The sequence below is a fragment of the Ananas comosus genome, linkage group 21 (assembly GCF_001540865.1).
Source record: "Ananas comosus cultivar F153 linkage group 21, ASM154086v1, whole genome shotgun sequence".
In the NCBI taxonomy this organism is placed as follows: domain Eukaryota; kingdom Viridiplantae; phylum Streptophyta; class Magnoliopsida; order Poales; family Bromeliaceae; genus Ananas; species Ananas comosus.
Window position 1 is genome coordinate 6,119,171 of NC_033641.1, and position 19,898 is coordinate 6,139,068.

At 39.9% G+C, this 19,898-nt stretch overlaps 1 protein-coding gene across 1 annotated transcript; it reads left to right on the top strand.

Annotated features, from left to right (window-relative positions):
• LOC109726773 (mitochondrial import receptor subunit TOM9-2-like) lies at positions 1-8,628 on the top strand. The gene is made up of 2 exons (XM_020256566.1): positions 1-432; positions 8,100-8,628. The coding sequence occupies exon 1, from the start codon at positions 119-121 to the stop codon at positions 425-427; it is 309 nt and encodes a 102-aa protein (XP_020112155.1). The 5' UTR covers positions 1-118; the 3' UTR covers positions 428-432; positions 8,100-8,628.

Sequence of the window (19,898 nt, forward strand, 5' to 3'; positions counted from 1 at the left end):
CGTAATAGACGAACAACAACAGGGAGTCCGCACCCTCAAAACCCTACTGCTCCCTCAAAACCCTATTCCTCCCCCCGAAACACCCCCCCGTTGTTGGTGCGCCCGACGAACCGTGCAGATGTCGTCGTCTCTAAGCCGGAGGGGCCGCGGCGAGGGCGAGGGCGAGGGCGTGTTGGGGCCGATCTCTCGCTCGCCGATCGTGGTGCGGGGGAGGGAGGCGGCGGCGGAGGCGGCGACGGTGGCGAAGAAGCTCCTCCGGAGCACCGGTAAAGCGGCGTGGATCGCGGGCACGACCTTCCTCGTCCTCTTCGTCCCCCTCATCATCGAGATGGACCGCGAGCAACAGCTCAATGAACTCGAGCTCCAGCAGGCCACCCTCCTCGGCGGCCCCTCGCCCGCGCTGCCGCCGCCGCCTCCGTCCAAGTGATCTCGGTGAGATCCGCTCGCTCCCTCCTCGATACTAGGGTTTGGGTTTCCGTTTCAGAACTTCTATCAAGCTAGGGTTTAAGGGTTTAAGGGTATTGTCAAATTTAATTTTGAACATTTAGCCTTGCATTCGGTAATGACATTTTGACGGATTTACTCTTTTCAAGAATATAAATTTAGCTACAAAGGTGCATTAATTTTGTTATTGTAGCTTGGTTTGCTTTTTTTTTTTTTTTTTTTTTTTTTTTTTTTTGCCTTTTCCTTTTTTTGTTGCATTAGTTATTTGCGGGGACTACATAGAATATCAGACGCATGCTGCTTACCTTATCCTCTTCCGGATTGTCCCTCGTTTTGTTGCAGTTATTTTGTTGGCAAGTTATCCTTCTTCTTGATGCTGCCGCCGCACTTGGTTATACGTCTTGCTCTGCTGAGAGGCTTTTGAGCTCTAGTATTCTTGTGATCGACACTCTCTTGGTTTTGTAAATGTTGGTTGGTTCTGTGTCTCTTCAGTGTCGATTCCTCGCTTCGTGTACTGATTTTGGTTTCCGGTTAAATCGTTGTTAGCTGTGAGCCATTGGTTTTCGGTTGGCTCCAGTGACATGGAAATGAAATACAACAACAGAACAAAAAGTACCGGATGGCACATTATCAATGGGATGAAGCATGATCTTCAATCGTATAAGACACTAAATCGAAAACACTGTCGTAAATGAAAATCTTTAGGTGATAACTTAAGCTTCGGCACTTGCAATTTTTCCTTCACTAGAAAATTAGTGAAAACAGTCAGACACACAATTCTCGTCTTTTCGGTGAGATAAAAAGCTGCCTGGACTTAACAATACAGCTCGAGGCCGTGAGATCAAAATGACTTGGGCGTCGGTTCCACTATTTTTTCCCACTCTTATAGAAGCTGCCCCTGCAATTCAAAGTAAAGTGTTTATATATGAATAAAATCCCTCTACAATTGTAATTCCGCTCTTTATTTACATGCTACTTAACCTTTGGATGCTGAGAGAAAAGATTGGGGGAAACTTCTAGAAAAAGAACTTCTATCCTGTCCATATGTTGGAGGATTATTGTCAAAATTCTTTCCCGAAAGATCAAGAAACAATTTGGTTAGAGTGGATGAGAAGCCAAGAGATCACTTAGTCATTTGTACTTTGTCTTCAAGAAGATCCATTGGCACTGTTGTATAGAAATTGATTAGCTCATTCTTAAGCAGATACTAATGAGTAACCTTAGCATTTTTTTTTTCCAACTTCTAAAAGTGAAATTTGCTCATCGCGAAATGCTTTGTTTACATTTTTCTCAACCTCTAAAACAAAAGTAACCAAATCTAAACAAATTAATTTTGAATAGCAGGTAGAAATCTAAGAAAACAAAGACAAAAAATGTTGCTGAAGCACTAGTGCTTTGAATAGAAGGAAATTTGTGTTTAAAAAAATGGTGCTGAAATTTGTGTTTAAAGAACTGGTGCGTTAAATACTTATGAAGAATTGCTTGGTTAAGTATAGTTTAATAAAAGTAACATTGTTGGAACAATAAGGGAGGATAAACAAGAATAAGCAGCAGCTAATATATTGCAAAGACATTAACTTAAGTAGAAAGAAATTTCGTATCTAATAGACATAATACTAGTTGGAACCTGCCGCACTTAGGGCATATTTTTTTGTTCGTAAATGAAACAATGAAAGTGGTACTTTGGCGAAATGGTATTTTTCCGGTTGTTTGGTTTATAAAAGTGAACTTGTTATGAAACAATAAAGTGGGTTACAACTAGAACTCACTTTTTTGAGTTTGGCCCCAAAAGTCCCAAAGTTGCTGAAAGTGGACCACCAACTCCGCATGACTTATGAACTGTCACATTAACAAAAAGCCCCAATTGAGAAACAACTCATGAGAAACCCCTCCCCTCTGTTGGCTATTTATTATTGGCGAAAATGGGTCTAATTTTCTGTTTCGTGATAATAGGCTTAGGAGACTAATAAGTTGAGTTAAGTAAGCTCAATAAGTGGAGTGGGGTTGCGTTCCACAATAAACCTAACGGCAAGAGGCTCAACAATAAACCTAACGTCTAGGTGGGTTGCGTCTGTTCGAAATCTGTGAGTGCTGTGGTTAAGCTCTCAAGTGCGATGAGTGCGCCATTCCTATCATGCTTTTGGGATAGTTGGTTAGCGCTTACAATCCACAAGTGGTATTAGAGCGAATGGCACTGGTTCGCTTTACACATGCTGCATTAATCGTAAAGGTGTTTGTGGGGGCGGATGTTGGCTATTATTATTTGCTTAAATAGGTTCAACTTCCTACCTCATGGTAATAGTTAAAGGAGATTAATTCTCTACACCGCACTTTGAGGGAGGAGACACCGCCGCCCACTGAGCCTAATAAGTTGGGCGAGCCCGATAAGTTGAGTGGGGCCGCAATCCACAATAGATCTAATGATAAGAGACTCAACAATAGACCTAAAGTCCAGGTGGGTTGAGTTAGGTCAAGGCCTCTGATTTTTGTGGCTAAGCCCGTAAGTGTGATGAGTGTGCTCTTCTTATCGGCATGTGCTGTTGGGATAATTGGTTAGCGCTTATGATCCACACCCTCGCATACTGCATCTTCTCCGCAATAAGGAGACCATCTCTGCAACAAGGAGACCATCTGCTTTCTACCCAACAAAGTAGGCCTCTCTCTCCCCGCACATGTTTATTTTAGTGTTTGGAAAGGCGTGCCTGAGGCGCACGCCTACGCCTCAGCAATAGCGAGGAAAGGCGCTATTGCTGAGGCGCGTGCTTAGGCCCTGAGGCACGCGCCTCAAGCAAGGTGCGAGGTGCGCGCCGGTTTGGGTTTAATTTTTTTGGGTTGTCGGATTTCGAATTTAAGTTCTATATTTTAACTCGATAAGATAGTTAAAAGATCCTACAAGAAACCCACAAAACCCCCTAGAGAAACCCATTCGTGCGCCCTCTCCTCCCGCTCTCGTGTTCCCACATCCTCTCTCTATCCGTGGGCATCCAGCAGCAGCATCGGCCATCGCTGTCAGCAGGACCAACTGAACAAACAAGCAACAACAGCGGTAGCAACAAGCAAGAAAGCAAGAGTAGCAGTAGTTTGCAAGTTGCAACGGCAGTAAAAACAAGAGCAGCAGTAGCAAGAACAAGCAGTGGTAGCAACCACAATCACTTACAAGTTTTACGTTGAAATATATTTATTTTAGTTTAAGAACCTATATACATATCTTTTCTTTAGTTTTTGATGGTTATCTTATTTTTATATGGTTATTTTGGGGTTTTTTAATGTAGAATAGTAAATTAAATTAGGCTTAGTAAATGTGCGTCTCGTCTTCTTGAGGTGCGCGCCTAGCCGTACGCCTCAAGCCTAGGCTCCAGGAGAATCTTGCGCCTCTTTGCGCCTCATGCCTTTTCAAACACCGGTTTATTTTGAAGAAGATTCTACAATTGTTATTTTGCGATGCTATTTGGTTGTAATTTTTATTTTGTGATGTTGTTTACTTACAAATTTCTTATTAGGGTTTGTCTTTTCTTTGTCCTTTTATTCTTTTCCTTTTGAGGTATAGTACTAGGGATTGCTAATGCTTTGGTTTCTAGGTTCTAATCTTGTAAGCTATAAGAAGTATATTATATTGCTGTTATCTTATAAGAGTATATCTGTGTGTGTGTGTGTGTGTGTGTGTGTGTGTGTGGGTGTGTGTGTGTGTATGAGAGTTAGGATAAGGCTCAGCAGAACTATTGCTATGCATGCTTCAAGAATGTTGACCTCATAAATTGCTAATCTGTTGGTATATATTATTGGAGGATGATAATTAGTTCATATATACAGTCCAACAACCAGCTGCTAGGACTGAGCAGTTAGGATAAGCCTCAGCAGAACTATTTGGCAAATAAAAGTTCAAACCTTTATAGGCCCTATTGAAATGTCTTGACATACTCCAAATCGTTTTTGGGCTCTCCTAAATGCTCCATAGCCAGTGTGAGAGATGCAAAAGAGGCACCTTAGGAAGGTAAATTTTCATACATCTTACCCTTTTTGATCTCCATATTATTTCCTCCACCATTATTCAGAAATTTCAGATATCATAAGTTAAATATAAGGGAAACTTTGTGAAACTTAAAGAATAATACTTCAATCTCCAAGTTTCTTTTTTCTTTTTCTGTTGAATTGGACAGGTTTCGTAGATTTATTTTGTTACTGTGTTCAATATTATTATAGTAGCCAAGATTTAGTAAGATGAAGCGTGTGTTGTTCATCTTGTAATATTAATTGTGTTACATGTCTTGGGTGTGTTATGGTTTTTTGTCTCAAAAGATGCGTGCCTTGATTGTGTCAAACACTTTAGGCTCTTTCTGAAGATTTTCTGTACAAATGCACTTCATTTGCATGAATTGATTAGAAGCACATGGCAAACTATTCGAGTTCTACTTTGTGGTACTTAAGAATAATTTCATATGCATAATTGACATCATTCTAATCTAGTTTCTTGAACCCCTTAATGGCATGCTAGAGTGGATTAGAATTTGGAAACATATAACAAACTACTATTCCTTTCAATATTTTTGGGAATTACTAAGGGCCTTAAAATTCAATTTTAGAGTAAACAGAGTAGTTTTAAGATATCAATGTAAGAACTATTCAAGTCATATTCTGATCATCATATTTATCATCCTTTTCTTCTCTTTATTGGTGTCCAATACTCCAACGCTTATCCGTTGCCTCTATTAGCTATTTTGTTTGATATGATAAGATTATTGTATAGAGTAGCTTTAAGGGATAAGGCATTTTCCTTTTGGTGTCTGTGTAATATAGCAATGTTGTTGATATCAATTATGAACAATTTGCTGTAACATGACATCTCAAGTATATTTGGGTTCTCTTCGTAGTAAAATTCTGGGAAATTTGTGCCCGCTAATTGAGTTTAATAAATAATGTCATATTGGCTCATTTTTGTATTCAACTAAATAAGTGTGCACTTGGTCCATTGTTTCAAAAGCAAAGCAACCTATGCTGCTGCATATTCGGTTCAGATCATCAACCGAATCGCATATGTAATATGCGGTGTAGTATGCGGTCGGACCGCATATGTGGACCATATACGGCATGCGACTGCATATGTGATAGTTTTTTTTTTTCCATGGTAGAATTCAAGTGCAGTATTGAATAAGATCGTTTGCTTAATGATTATGCATATATATATATATATATAGAGAGAGAGAGAGAGAGAGAGAGAGAGAGAGAGAGAGAGAGTTAGGCAGGTATACTATCGGTAGCACGGAGGCCTCCGTGTTACCAAGTGGTTTTCAATGACTTGGCTTCCAAATCGACGATCGGTTACGTTAGACTTGATCTTTACTATTAAAAGTATTTGGAACTAAATTTTATAATTTTTCGACATCATTTGGCTAGTGATCAAAATGTCTCAAAATTGACAACTTTAATGATCGATGTGATGTGTTTGTGAATTTAACGGTTTGAAACAATCGAAATCTAATGAATTTTTTGTAGAAAATTTTTTTTACTATTTAGAGTAAGATCAGTACCTCTGATCTTAAATTCAAGTCTTTTAACATCATTTTTTATGAGATTTTTATTTTCAACCGTTCATTTTTAGACTATTCATTTGATAGGTAAATGATGTCGAAAAATTATGAAATTTAGTTTTCAAATACTTTTAATAGTGTAGATCAAGTCTAACGGAGTTGATCGTCGATTTGAAAGCTACATCATTGAAAACAACTTGGTAGCACGGAGGCCTCCGAGCTACTAATAGTATACCAACCTANTGAAGTGTTTAGAAATCAAATTTCAAATCTTTTCGACATCATTTGCCTAATGATCAAAGGGTTTCAAAATTTGTAATTTTAATGGTCGATAAGAGGCGTTTTCTCGTTTAACGGCGTAAAGATATCCAAATCAATTGAATTTTTGTTAGAAAATTCTTTAAATTATTTAAAACAAGATCTATACTCTTGATCGTGATTATAAGACTCCTATCATCATTGTTTAAAGAATATTCATTTTCAGCTATTCATTTTTCTGTTCACTTGATGGATAAAAGAACAATATTGAAAGTGCGTGAAATTTGATTTCTAGATAGTTTAAATGGTTTAGATCATATTTAACGGAGCCGATCGTCAAATTGGAAGCTCTTTCATCGAAAACAAATAGATAGTAAAATAGCTCGTTTACTATTGATAGTATTTTAGCTCAACTCTCTCTCTCTCTCTCTCTCTCTCTCTCTCTCTCTATATATATATATATATATATATATATATATATATATATATATGTAGTAGATTAATTTCCTACTAACTATATCTCTTCTTATTTTAGTTGATATTATTTTTACTGTATCTAATAATTATTTTATAAATATTGGCGTATATTTTTGCAGTCGTCAGATGTTATTATGCTAGAAGTTTTTAAGTGTTGGCCTTTTGGATGACCACTAGTGATCGTGAATGACAATTAACTGAAAATATTATTATTCTTCAAAAAAGTTTAGCCAAGTTGCTCCACATCTATTTATTCCTATTTTTAATAGTATATTTGTATTTTTTACATTTTTATTTGAATTTTTTAATATTTTAGTTGATGAATTAAGTGCCTGCATATGCACCCGCATAGCACATATGCACGGTGGGACAATTGCCTGCATATCTCAAACCGCTTTTTAGAACATTGATTTGGTTTCTATGATATAGAAGAAATGTAGGTGATTAACACATTTTTCATTGTTTTGGGTTTCCTTAATTAGCACGCACCAACTGTCGGTATTTATTTTTACTAGTAATGTATCCCTGTTCATATTTTTTTCCTGAGAATTACTTGTTACTTTGTAAGTTACAATCATATTTTTTTCCTGAGAATTACTTGTTACTTTATAAGTTACATCTGGTTTTCTAAAAATCAGTGAATAAAGAGTCTTTTTGGCTCAATCTGGCATTTAATGAAATGTCAGCATGCCTATTTACTTTAAAATCTCTGTTCAGACATGTAGAAGAGAAGTTTCTTTCTAATCTCTATTGATAAACTATTGTTTGCCAATATTATCGAAAATTGTTTCTTAATTAACAGCAATAGTGTAACAGTGGAATAGTCTGCCGACCATATTAAAAAACTAATAGCTATATGATAACGAACTGTAGCTATGGGGTCATAAAATATATGAATTAATTACAGAGCGTTCAAAGCGGTATTTATCCAGAGAATCTCCTGTATCCTTGACTGTTGTATTTCTTTTGAACTTTTCTTGCTCTTTGAGATTGAATTTCTTGTAGACCTGCGGAAGTGTTATAAGTCTTAAATATCTCTGTGATGTTACTCGCCGCCACAGGATGTTGTATGGAATTATGCCTCTTGGTTTTGGTTCCGTATGTAGCACGAACTATTAAATATAAATCATTTTCTTCTTTTGACCTGACTGCAACGTCTAACAGTAAGTGCCTTTCAGTTTGTTTGCTTTCTTGATCAAGTTTTTTTTTTATTAGATAGTCTAAGATTCCTGCATTGCCTTGTCAATGTGATGATAGAAAATGAACAACAAAGTCAGCTTGATTCTACTCAGAAAGTGCTTATTATATGAATGAAATAGTTTTGGTCCTAATTGTCTTTAATGTTGTTATACTTTTGGTTCCTGAAGATTTTTTTTTCTTTCTTCTTTATTTCAGAAAGAGAGACTGGAGAGGGAGATGGAGATCAAGAGGGTCCGACTGTAACATCTCGCTGAAGGAAAAGGAAAATGATTCTCTTGCATGCATGTTTTGTTTTCTTACTCTGTAGTATCAAAATTCGTTTTGAAGTTTCCTAATAGTGAGCCAAGAGATCACTGAGAGATTTGAGACAAGCTTGCCAATATATCCTGCTAATAAGCCAGGTGGGGTTTTAGTCAGATACTGGCAATTTGCTGTGTTATCAAGAGACCCAAGTTGTTGCTTATTTTTCAGATGTTGCATTCATCCCTTTTTTTGCATGCAATATACATTTTTGCACCCTTGTATGAGTTACCTCCCTTCTCTGTTTTTGATGAGCGGCTGTGCAAAGCTTCTACTGAAGAAAAAGAACACCTCTATTAGTAGGCTTTATTCGACATGTTTTCTGGGGATGGTAACTTGAAAATGATTGTGTATTTTCGAGTTTTAACAGAGAGTGTTTGTACTTGAATATTCTAAGTGCAAATATTTTGTCAGTAGTTACTTATCTTTCCTCGTTGGCCGTGCTACTTTTATTTAGAAATATTTGAAAAGGTTGCTTTGGTTCCATAAACCTAGCCCCAGCCGCTAATCAATATACACTTGGAACCTGCCAAGGTGCAGGTATCTGTAGCTGCCATGAGTTTCTTCGCTTTTGTTTCTTTGTTATTGTTTGGATTGGATGAAAAATAATAAATAATAAAATAAAAAAATATATTGAAGTAAGGGGATATGGAATAATAAATAGTGATTCGGACTTTTCTTAGGAGCCATACTACCAATGAGAAAGAAATAAAAAATATAGGATGCCTTTTTCAAAAGTATTCAAAACTAGAGCAGTCTTGGGTCCAATATAAATTACGGTCTAGGATTTTAGAGAAAAAAAAAAAAAAGCTTAGGGTTTTAAGAAAAAAAACAAAAGAGAATTAAGAAAAAAAGAAAAGAAAAACAAAAGGGCGGCGCCAGAGGGGAACCACCTCTCAAACCAACCACACAAAAACAAAAAAAGAAAAGGGAAAAAGAAGAAAGCAAAGAAAAGAGAGAAAATAAAGAGAGTGATGGTGACAACGATGAATACCTACAATCCGCTCTTTCGTCTCCAAGGACAATGGCGGTGCAGAAAATGACATCATGGTCTCTTCTTTCTTTTTCGACGGCGATGACTTTTAAACCGCTCTGGCCTTCAATGTGCGCACAAACGGCACGATTCTCTTGTCGGATTGATTGAGCGGCAATCTTCATGATATGCTCACTGCGGTCAAATTCGGCATTGGATCGTTATTATCGCTATGCGTGCGTATCATCAATTCCTATACCAAGCGGCCATTTTTATAGTAGGCTCAACAAGGTCAAAATCGGCGATTCGAACTGAACCTCCTCATTGGATTGATTGAGTGGTCATCTTCGTACTAAGCTCGACAAAATCAAACCCACCTATTTGGACACAAAAAATTAAAGTAAATATAATAAAAAAATAAAAAATAATAAAAATAGATATTTTTTCGGATCACTATCTTCATGATAGGCTTCATCTGCTTAGTTGGGTCCCCGTCTTTAGTGATAGACATGACTCAATCAAATCACTATCTTCTTGATAGGCAATGGCTTGACCCATTTGCCATCTATATATGATAGGTGTGGTTCAGCCAAATCAAATTGCCACCTTCGTAATAGGCACGATTTGACCATTTGCCATCTTCGTTGTAGACGTGGTTTAGCCAAATCAGATCGCCATCTTTGTGATATATATGGCTTGTGCTGTGTTGGGCGAGCCAATCCATTTCAAGATAACATCGAAATCTTACATCTTTAGTACATGCAAATCAGCAGGCCAGTATACACTACCTTCCCCATGAGTTTGTTGATGCATAACTGGTAGTTGAGAATGTCTATGGGGATGGAGAGCTTTCGTGCAAAGATAAAGAGATGAAGGAATGAATAGCTCCCATATCAAAGAGAGAGTATACTTGAAGTAAGAAGAAAGACGGAAGACACATGTTGATGTGCTATCTATTTGAATTACACGATATTGACAAAACAAAATTAGACCTAAGAGGAAAGTACATGAGATAACTGCATAGCTGGTCATAGCCTCCTACTCTGTTAGCACAGAAACATGACCCTACTTCTTGAGTAACAGGATAAGGCATGGACATCGTGAATGTCGATGCAGCCCTGGGCGTCGGCTAGGGTGCTCTTAGACCCAATGATGCCATGGCCGATGGAGTTGGTTAGGTAACTAGCGACGGACCTAGTTCATGTATCGATACACTTAAGGAATGCGTATCCGAATTCAAAGTAGAACATAGACCGGATAACTGCATGAGATAACTGCATAGCTGGTCATAGCCTCCTACTCTGTTAGCGCAGAAACATGACCCTACTTCTTGAGTAACAGGATAAGGCATGGACATCGTGAATGTCGATGCAGCCCTGGGCGTCGGCTAGGGTGCTCTTAGACCCAATGATGCCATGGCCGATGGAGTTGGTTAGGTAACTAGCGACGGACCTAGTTCATGTATCGATACACTTAAGGGATGCGTATCCGAATTCAAAGTAGAACATAGACTGGATAGAGCTAGCGATGGACTGTCGATGGCAGATACACCGCGAAATCAACCTATTCGGCTTTGAATGATGGGGGTACAAGGAATGTTCGCACAAGCATGATTTGGAAACTTGGAATATCCCTAAAAGTGAGAGTATTTACTTGGCTAGTCCTCAAGATGAAAACTCCTACAATGAACAACCTTTTGAAAAGAGGATGGACAGGAAGCACAAATAAGGATACTCACACCTTAGCTATATTATACACATTTGCCATTTTTTCCTAAGTTTCCTTTACCTTAGCCAACTATGCCACTCGACTCGGTCTTAAGTCAATCAAATGCGGATAATCCGCGCTCTATCCGGCTCGAGGTGAAGGAATTCTCATATACACCTCAGCCTTCAATCCACAAACCACATCGACCAACGGGTCGCCCAGAGCTGCGCACACCCGTGGTCAGGGATCTCCCGGTGGGAGAGGAATATACTGCATACACCCGCAGCCGAGATCCTCGATAGGGAAAAGAACATGCCACATACACCCTAGCGCTCAAGATTCTTCCGGTGGGAGAGGAACATGCCACATGCACCCGTGACCAGGAATCTTGCTCAATCACAATTCTCGAAGTTCTTCCGATGGGAGAGGAACATGCCACATGCACCCGCGGCCAAGAACTATCGAGCTCATATGTTGTACTAGCAGCCGCTGCACTCGCAGCCGGGATTCTGAAATCCACTTTCATAACTCTAGGGTTGGTCTCACCCTATATTATCGACCTATCTAGGTCCAAGCCTTTACTCAACCTAAGTTAATACATTAGGTTCAATGTCACTATGTTCATAGCCTAGGTTCATTAACACTAGGTCCAATGTTCTTGATCACCTAGATTCATTTGACTCTAGGTTCAATGTTACTATATTCATAGCCTAGGTTTACTTAACTCTAGGTTCAATTCTCAACCTATGTTTAATACATTAGGTTTAATGCCACTCATGTTCTTGTTTTCCTAGTTGTCCACACCTAGGAATCATACATGACATGCCACTTATGAATCACCTATGTTCAATGACGCTAGGTTTCATTGCCACTCCTATCCTTATTGTTCATATTTAGGATTCTCAGTTTACAAGCAACACTTGTCGAGTTCTTTACTCTACTTAGAGTTCATCAATCTAAGTTCTCATTCTCCAAGGATAGTCCATACACAACAATACTTGCATTCATATAGCATTTAGTTCATGCACTAACTTAGCATATACTCTATGCATTCATTTACATTTTTCATATGCATTCATTAATAGCATCTTAATCATGCATCATTTACTAATTGGACTACCATTACATGCATTCCTTACTAGCACATATGTTATACTCTCATTTAGCATTTAGCTCATGCAAACTTAGCACACATCATGCCTTCGTTAGCCTTGCAATTAACTAGTGTTACATGCATCAACTATGACACACACTACACTTTGGTATGGAAGCGACCTAATCGCGTCGGTGAGCACAACCCACCTAATATTGCTCTCCGATTGCTTGTCGACATTTGCAATCGGGCTCCCGCGACACATGTGATCCGGTTCGGCTCCAACTTGCAATTGATCGCCGAACACACATTGATTCTCAACTTGGAGCCATCAAGGGTTTATCTCTAACCTTTAATTAGAGAATAATAGAGTTATTATAGATCAACACCCTCTAATTTCCAAAACCCTCATTCTAATCTTAGCCTCTACACATGCTCCAAATAACCCAAGTATTAAGGATTTAACATGCTAAAACACATTAGAGGCTATTAGAACACTAAGCATTAAGGATTAAGCAAAATCCCAAAAACTTATCAAAATGTGAACGCCGAGACGGAAGCACGCCGCTCAAACGGCCGCACGAGGACCCGAACCGACGCTTCCAACGCGTTCCCAAGCTTACTCTCCACGAACCCTCAAATTTTTAGAGAGAGATCTAGAGAGATGAGGGAGATATCTAGACAGAGAAAGGGAGGGTTTCTCTCTCCCCACCATGTGTGCGTGTGTGTGGTGTGTGTGTGTGTGCTGCATACGGTTGAGGAGGGAGGAGGAAGAAGGCAAGCTTCCAACACACAAATAGCCCCTCAAACACTATTACAACTATTTCAGTTTAGTAGCTCAGGATCAGATACATTTCGCCAGCCCTTCTGAATGCCCGTTTTCACTCAAATTTGACAGTCAGGCTTGGTTTTTGCTAAATAAATGGAATATATCTTAACTTTACAGTTTCAACCATTTTTGGTCATCGAAGCTCTACTGAACTGTAATCTCTAGCAGATAGCAGTCGGATTTTATTTTTCACTTTCTGGGTGTCAGAATGGCATGAAACTTTAAATCTGGCCTCATAAAAATAATTTTGACATATTCTCCAATTTTCATAATTTTCTGACATTGTGCATTTTCTGCTAAAATATTAGCCCCGTTTCTTACAGAAAATTCTAAATTTTCTGTTTTCATTCCAATTTCAGCACAAGTCGTTTCCAACTTATATTTTACTTCTTTAAGTCAAATAAAAATAGTATCTTACACTATTTATATTTATATTTACTTTTATATTAAAATTTGGTATATTACAAGCAACGCCTCGAATCCACGAGCGTCCACCGAATCCACAGCCTCAAGCGAAGTCCTCGCGCCAACACTCCAGCCGGAGCTCGTAGAGATAATAATTGGCGGTGATTCAATTTCTTAGAAAAACCATAAGCTATGAGGAGAAACCTTTCAATCCATCACTGACTCGATTCTCAATGAAACATTGGAATAGAAACCAAAAATTGAGTCGATGATCGAAAATCAAAACTTGTTTTTAAAACATAGATCGAAAGGCATCAATAACAAGTTTTTAGGGTTTCTAAAAGTTTTTCTTTCTAAGCATATATCATAGGATGCTCCTCATAGCTTATTTATAGGTTTAGAAGACTTATAGATAGATTAGGATTTAAAAATCAAGTTTTAAAAATGAAAAGACGGTCTCAGGGTCCGGACCTCCCGAAGGGTCCGGACCCTCTCTGCGTATCAAAAAATACACCCTACGGGGTCCGGACCCTAACCCGAGGGTCCGGACCCTCTATACGTGTATGCCAAGAGAACCTACGAGGTTCGGACCCTAACCCGAGGGTCCGGAACCTCTTTACGTGTACGCAAAGAGGACCTACGGGGTGCGGATCCTCTCTTCCTGAACTTCGAAAAGCTCAGTTTATCCAGTTTTTTTTACATTTAAAAACCATCTAAGTCTTCCAAACACTTTTAAATGTGTAGAATTTCACCACAAATTATTAACACACATACCTGAGATATTGAGCATCACAAACGAGTCTTTTGATCTTGAATCACGCAATCTTCGTCTTCAACTCTTCAAGACTCCATTCGATTTCACGAAATCCGTCAACTTAGAAAAATCCTTAACAATCTCCCCCTTTGGCGATTTCGTGACAAAACTTAATACAATGCTCATCCAAATCTCAAAAACAAAAAAAAGGAAGATTATCGCAATCACCAAACGACAATCTTTTGCATGATCGATCCAACAAAAAGAAATTACATATTACTCATCCTAAAACAAACTCTATGACTTAGACATGGTGGAGTCTTGAAGTCTTGAAATTTTCTGCAAAAACATTCTCCAAAATACACAATCAAGATTCAAGGATATGCAATAAAGAACCAATAAGTCATAGTTATAGTTTCAGTTATCAGTCATCAAGAGCCTAAACAAAAGAACAAGCATTCACATTCTCATCTAAGCAAACTAATAAAAAACTAACAAAGTATCAAAAACTAACAAAGTAAGCAAGTCTAAAAGTAAACAAGTCTACGTCAAGTCTAAGTCAAGCATGCATAAGCATCTCCCCCTTTTTGTCAGAAAGCGCCAAAACGACAAAAGGAGGACACCCCAACGCACTCAATCTGAATCATCATCTTGCGGTGGAATGTCAGCACGACAACACCCCATTTTGTCAAAAATTGCTTTCATTAGCCGGGAGAGCTTGCCGAGTTTCTTTGTGATGCGAGCTTGCTCAGACGTTATACGTTGCAATTCTGCCGAAATCCGCTCCTGTTCAGTCGATAACCTCTGTTGTTCACGATAGACCAAGGAAACAGAGACGTCCTCCTCAGACACTTCCTCTGACAGCTATGAAGGAACTAGAGCAACAGGAGGTGGAGTGGAGCGACGTTGAGTAGAGCGACGTGGAGGAGATCGTCGTGTGGGAGAGCGAAGCTGAACTGTCGATTTAATAAATGTCGTTTCACTTATCATGCCCAGGCTATGCTCATAAGAACTACATCGGGTGTCCACGCCATGGTTTTGCAAAATGTGCATGATAATCACAGGATAAGGCAAACACTTATTTTGACTCGAAGTCTTGATATCTTTTGCCATACGATGCCAAAGCAAGAAGGGGACATTCAAATTGATTCCACGAGAACGCACCTCAGCAGGATGACCAAGCAAGTACATGTATAAGAGCCGCTCACATCGAACCACTTTAGTATTCATCGTGGGCAAAATATTATAAACAATGATAAAATTGAGAAAACGTGTCACGCCCCGCGACCGATCCTATTTGGTCAGTTCGGGCACGTCGAACAGACGCCGAACGGACAGCACCTCCCCTGTCTGCCCAAGGCTCAACACAAGTACAAATTGAGTATATAGATTGCACATGCGGAAACATACATACATGGCTTGCACGAGGGCAAGCAATAGCCAAAAGTGAAAGATTCTAAACTAAACAACATACAAGTAATATGATTAACTTTTAACCACATACATGCATTCAACTTGTACATTACATTCTTTTTATTATTTCTTTTTACATCACATGCTCTTCAAAATAAGCTTTTACATTCTTTCATTTAAACATCTTTAATACATCTATAATCATCAAAATACAAAAGATAATATAAGGGTATGCAACTAAGCAAAATATGAAACCAACTTGGGAGGTTTCTGTCTATGGCGCGATACCTTTACTGCGATTGTCAGCCGGCTCACTCGGTTCCGGCTCTGTGAAAATAGTGGGGTGAGAACTACAAAAAAAGTTCTCAGTGGGTTCGGCCGTCGACCTCGCCGACTTTCCCACGAAGTCTAAATCAGGCATAATAGAAGAATAATAGATAGATAGTAACCAAACTATACAAATGTAGCTAATATGCCTGAACAAGATATAATCAATGATATGCTCAAATAGAATGCTCATGATGAATGCAAAATTCACTTTCCAATTCTCAATCCTCTTGGCTAACCCGTAGGTTTCGTCCTCAATAGACTCACCAACTCAGATCTCTTTGTGTCGGGCCCTCAGCTGCCTCCCGATGGGACCGTCCTTTGGAAAAACTCCAACCCAGTGATGACTACTCCGGAGCTCATCGCTTGAGGGGGAGCTACCACTCTCCGAGCCAAGACTTATAGGCGAGTATGATCCAATCCTTAATTATAAGGATGCCAAGTTCAATCCAATCCTTAACTATAATGATGCAATGCTCATATGACCCTTAACTATAAGGTTGTTATGTTATAATGTCAACTTTCTCATGTACTTGCATTCTCTACTTTCATTAGTGTCACTTACACTACATGTTCTTTGTACTCAGTCACATGCATTCTTGATTCATTAATGCCACACACTAAGTGTTCAACTCTAACATTCAAAACTCATTGATGCCACTCAACTAAGAGTCCAATTCTAGCATTTATTTTATTTACTAAAGCCACACAATCCATATGTCATAATGTCATTATTCTCAATGTCACTAGATTCTTTGCCTTTTCTAGGTTCTTATTAACATTCATGCATACATGGGGTTTTACAAGTTTTGAATCACTCACAACATCTCATATGCATTTGTACTCACAATATGCAACATATATTCTCAAATCAACCCTACTATGCATGAGGCTCAATATACTCCACTAGCTCCGTCGGTGCCATTCTATACGGAGCCTTCAAAACTGGCGCCATCCCGGGAACCAAGTCAATGACGAACTCGATTTTCCGGTCCGGTGGCAATCCCGGTAACTCCGCCGGAAACACATCTGGAAACTCGCATGCTACATGAATATTCCCAAGTTCCTGGTACTCCCTTTGAGCTTCTACCATTGTGGCCAAATAGGCCACACATTCACCTTTAATCATTTTCCTCGCCCTCGTCGCCGATACGGTCGCCGCGAAGCGCGAGCTTTTACATGCGCGGTATACTAACTCTTCTTGATTAGGCTCACGAAAAGTGATCACCTTACTTTCACAATCAATAACCGCATAGTACGTGGAGAGCTAATCGATTTCCAAGATTACATCGAAACCCCACATTTGCTTGAGCACTAGTAAATCTGCCGACATAATCCATTCACCTATCCGAACTGGGCAAGCCAAGCACTCCTCGTCGACCTTAAATGAGTGCTCAGGTGCATTGACCCACCAATAATCCGGGTTATGCAATATTTCCATGTCATGTAGTGAATGATGCACCAATGAATGAATGAGATGCACCTGTTTCAAATAAAGCTCTAGCTCTAGTGCCATTAATCGAAATAATACCTGCCACGACATCATCTGGTACTACAGGCTGCTCCTCCACCTGAGTGGCGAAAACCCATCCACTCGGTGCTCTAGATCCCTCCGGCTGATGCGGTGACGATGCGCGTCCAGCCGACATAGCTGGTGGCAACCCAGCAAGCTATCTCGGGGTAGAAGGAACTGATGCCGCCGTCGGTGCAGACGACGCCCAACTCGGGCACTCCCGAGCCATGTGCCCCGCTTGGCCACACTTGTAGCACTTTCCCTTGCATTGCGAGCAAGCCGATGGTCGATGCTCACCGCCGCAAATAATGCATCGGGAAGGCTTCCAATTCTTTGATTACTGTCGGGGATACCGAGAGGGTTTCTTAGCATTTGGCCGGCCCCCGGCACCGCCCGCCACCCGCTTCTTTCCTTTGTCTCTTGACTCTCCTATAGCGCATAGGCGTTGCCGTTCTCCGCCCACAAGGCTAGATCAAAGACCTCCGCAAAGGTCGTAAGCTTAAGGATTTGCACGGCCTTGTAAATCTTCGGCCTAAGTCCTCTCAAGAACCAGTCGGCCTGGTCCCGGTCATCTCGAACAACATCCGGGACGCAATCAATGATGTGGGAGAACTCCTGCTCGTAATCCGCCACTGAGCGATCTCCTTGCCTCAACTTGCAGAACCTTTCTTGTAGCTTCCGCTTCACCGTGTCGGGGAAGTAATTTGCGAAGATGGCCCTCTTAAACTCCTCCCATAGTATAGGCGGAAGGTCAGAAGGACGATCTCGCTTCACCCACTTCCACCACACCTTCGCCGCCTTTTCCAAACAGTGAGTGGCGAGGTGCACCTTGTCCTTCTCCAAGGTATATATATCTTCGAAGAGCGTCTCCATCGTGTCTGTCACGCCCCGGGACCGGCAGAGGCCCTTCCGGGAGCGCGCCCAGACCCGCCATATATCTACACATATAAGGCGTCTACAATAAAAGCGGAAGTAAAAGTAAGAAATATAACAAAAGGAAGGAACTACAGCTAATGATATCAGAGCAGTATGATTCTATCTTCTATAACAGTAGTAAAAGAACAACTAAACCATAAAAGTAAACGTAAAGTAATACAATGCCTGTCTCAAAAGTACAAAAATGGTAGTCTCTAGTACACTGGTAAAACTCTCAACCTCTCTAAAAAAGAAACAAAGAGAGGTAGACCACCTATCAAACGATCCCTCGGCGAGGAAAGCTAGCCCGAGGCGATACCCTTTCCGCGATCCCTAGTCTCTTCCGGCGTGGAAGGCTCTGAAAAGCATCGAGAAAAAGAGGACGTGAGAACTATAATTTATAGTTCCCAGTGGGCAATTACTGACCTCAGCTCAATGCACCACTAAGCCCCAAAGAAAAGGGTAAGTCAAAAGAGGGCAATAATAATGAATAAACTGCATTTATGAAAGCATAATTAAAATGCTAAACTACTACACTGCAATTAACATGATGTTAATATAGTACACCTTTATTTTGTCATAACCAATATGTCTCTACATGGCCACAATTAAAAGTCACGGTTTACTTAATGAAGTTTTGAAGATCATGCTTTATCATGGCAACAATGTATATATGAATGCAATAAGCAACCTCTCCTAGCATGCTACATGTATGTATGTATACTCAAATGTCCCAAAACTATGCTAGAAGTAAGTCCAAGTAATCCAACTACTACTCTCTATCTAGTAGTAATTATAACACACTCGACACTGTGTCGATTTTCATTTCCAATTAAGGAACTACCAAAGGTAGTCCAGCTTGTGCCGCCTAAGTGCCTGTGGTAGCCCAACATTCCTACTCTTGGAATGTGTCTGTCCCACTCGACTCTGTAGGCTTCTCAATACCGCACGAGCGAACATAGGTCGCGTAGGCTAACTCCAGAGTGCCGGCTTGTAGGGAGCGACCCTCACAAGCATGTGCGAATGAGCACAAATGGCAAGCAAGCAAGCATGGTCCAAGTCTCAAGTATCCAATCCTCATGTTTCTAACATGGTATAGTCACTAGCATTCCGAAGATCTAGTTCTAAGTCACAATGTGAAGTTTCGACATTCATTACGCCTAGTGCCCCTTGATGACACTTAGACAAGTTAATGTTCAATATGTTTCCAATCCCTCAATGGCCCTATTTACTAGGTTTAACCATGTCCCGAGCTCAATGCCGCTTAATGACATTAGCCCTCTAAATCACATAATAACCAAGTTCGGTGCCTCTATATGGCAATTTTGTTATCTCTCATGTCTCAATTAAACTTAAGTTTGAATGCATGTATCAAGACTCATTTACACAATAGAACATGAAACCAAGTCTCATATAGAACGCTAATGCAATCCTATGTCTCTCAAGCAACTCTCTACTACATAGAGGTCCAAAATTTCATTACATGTAACATAGGCATTTTAAGCATTCTAAAAATCATAATAAATGCACATAATATGAATTTGCATGCTTTTTCAATTAACGATACTCAAATTATCACAAATGAGATTTTCTCATTGTGTGGCTAGGTCAAACCCAGTGAACCGTCGCGTAGTCCTTCATTACGCCGAACGGAGTTGTCCACGAGTCTCAAAATACACTAAAAGTATTGAGCGAAGAGATACACAGGCATTACGATCAACTATAAGATCAAACATTAACCTAGAAGCAAAAAGGGCCAAAACTC

What these genes read in the sequence shown, in the direction of transcription:
- LOC109726773 (XM_020256566.1), top strand. Translation starts at nt 119, where the DNA reads ATGTCGTCGTCTCTAAGCCGGAGGGGCCGCGGCGAGGGCGAGGGCGAG.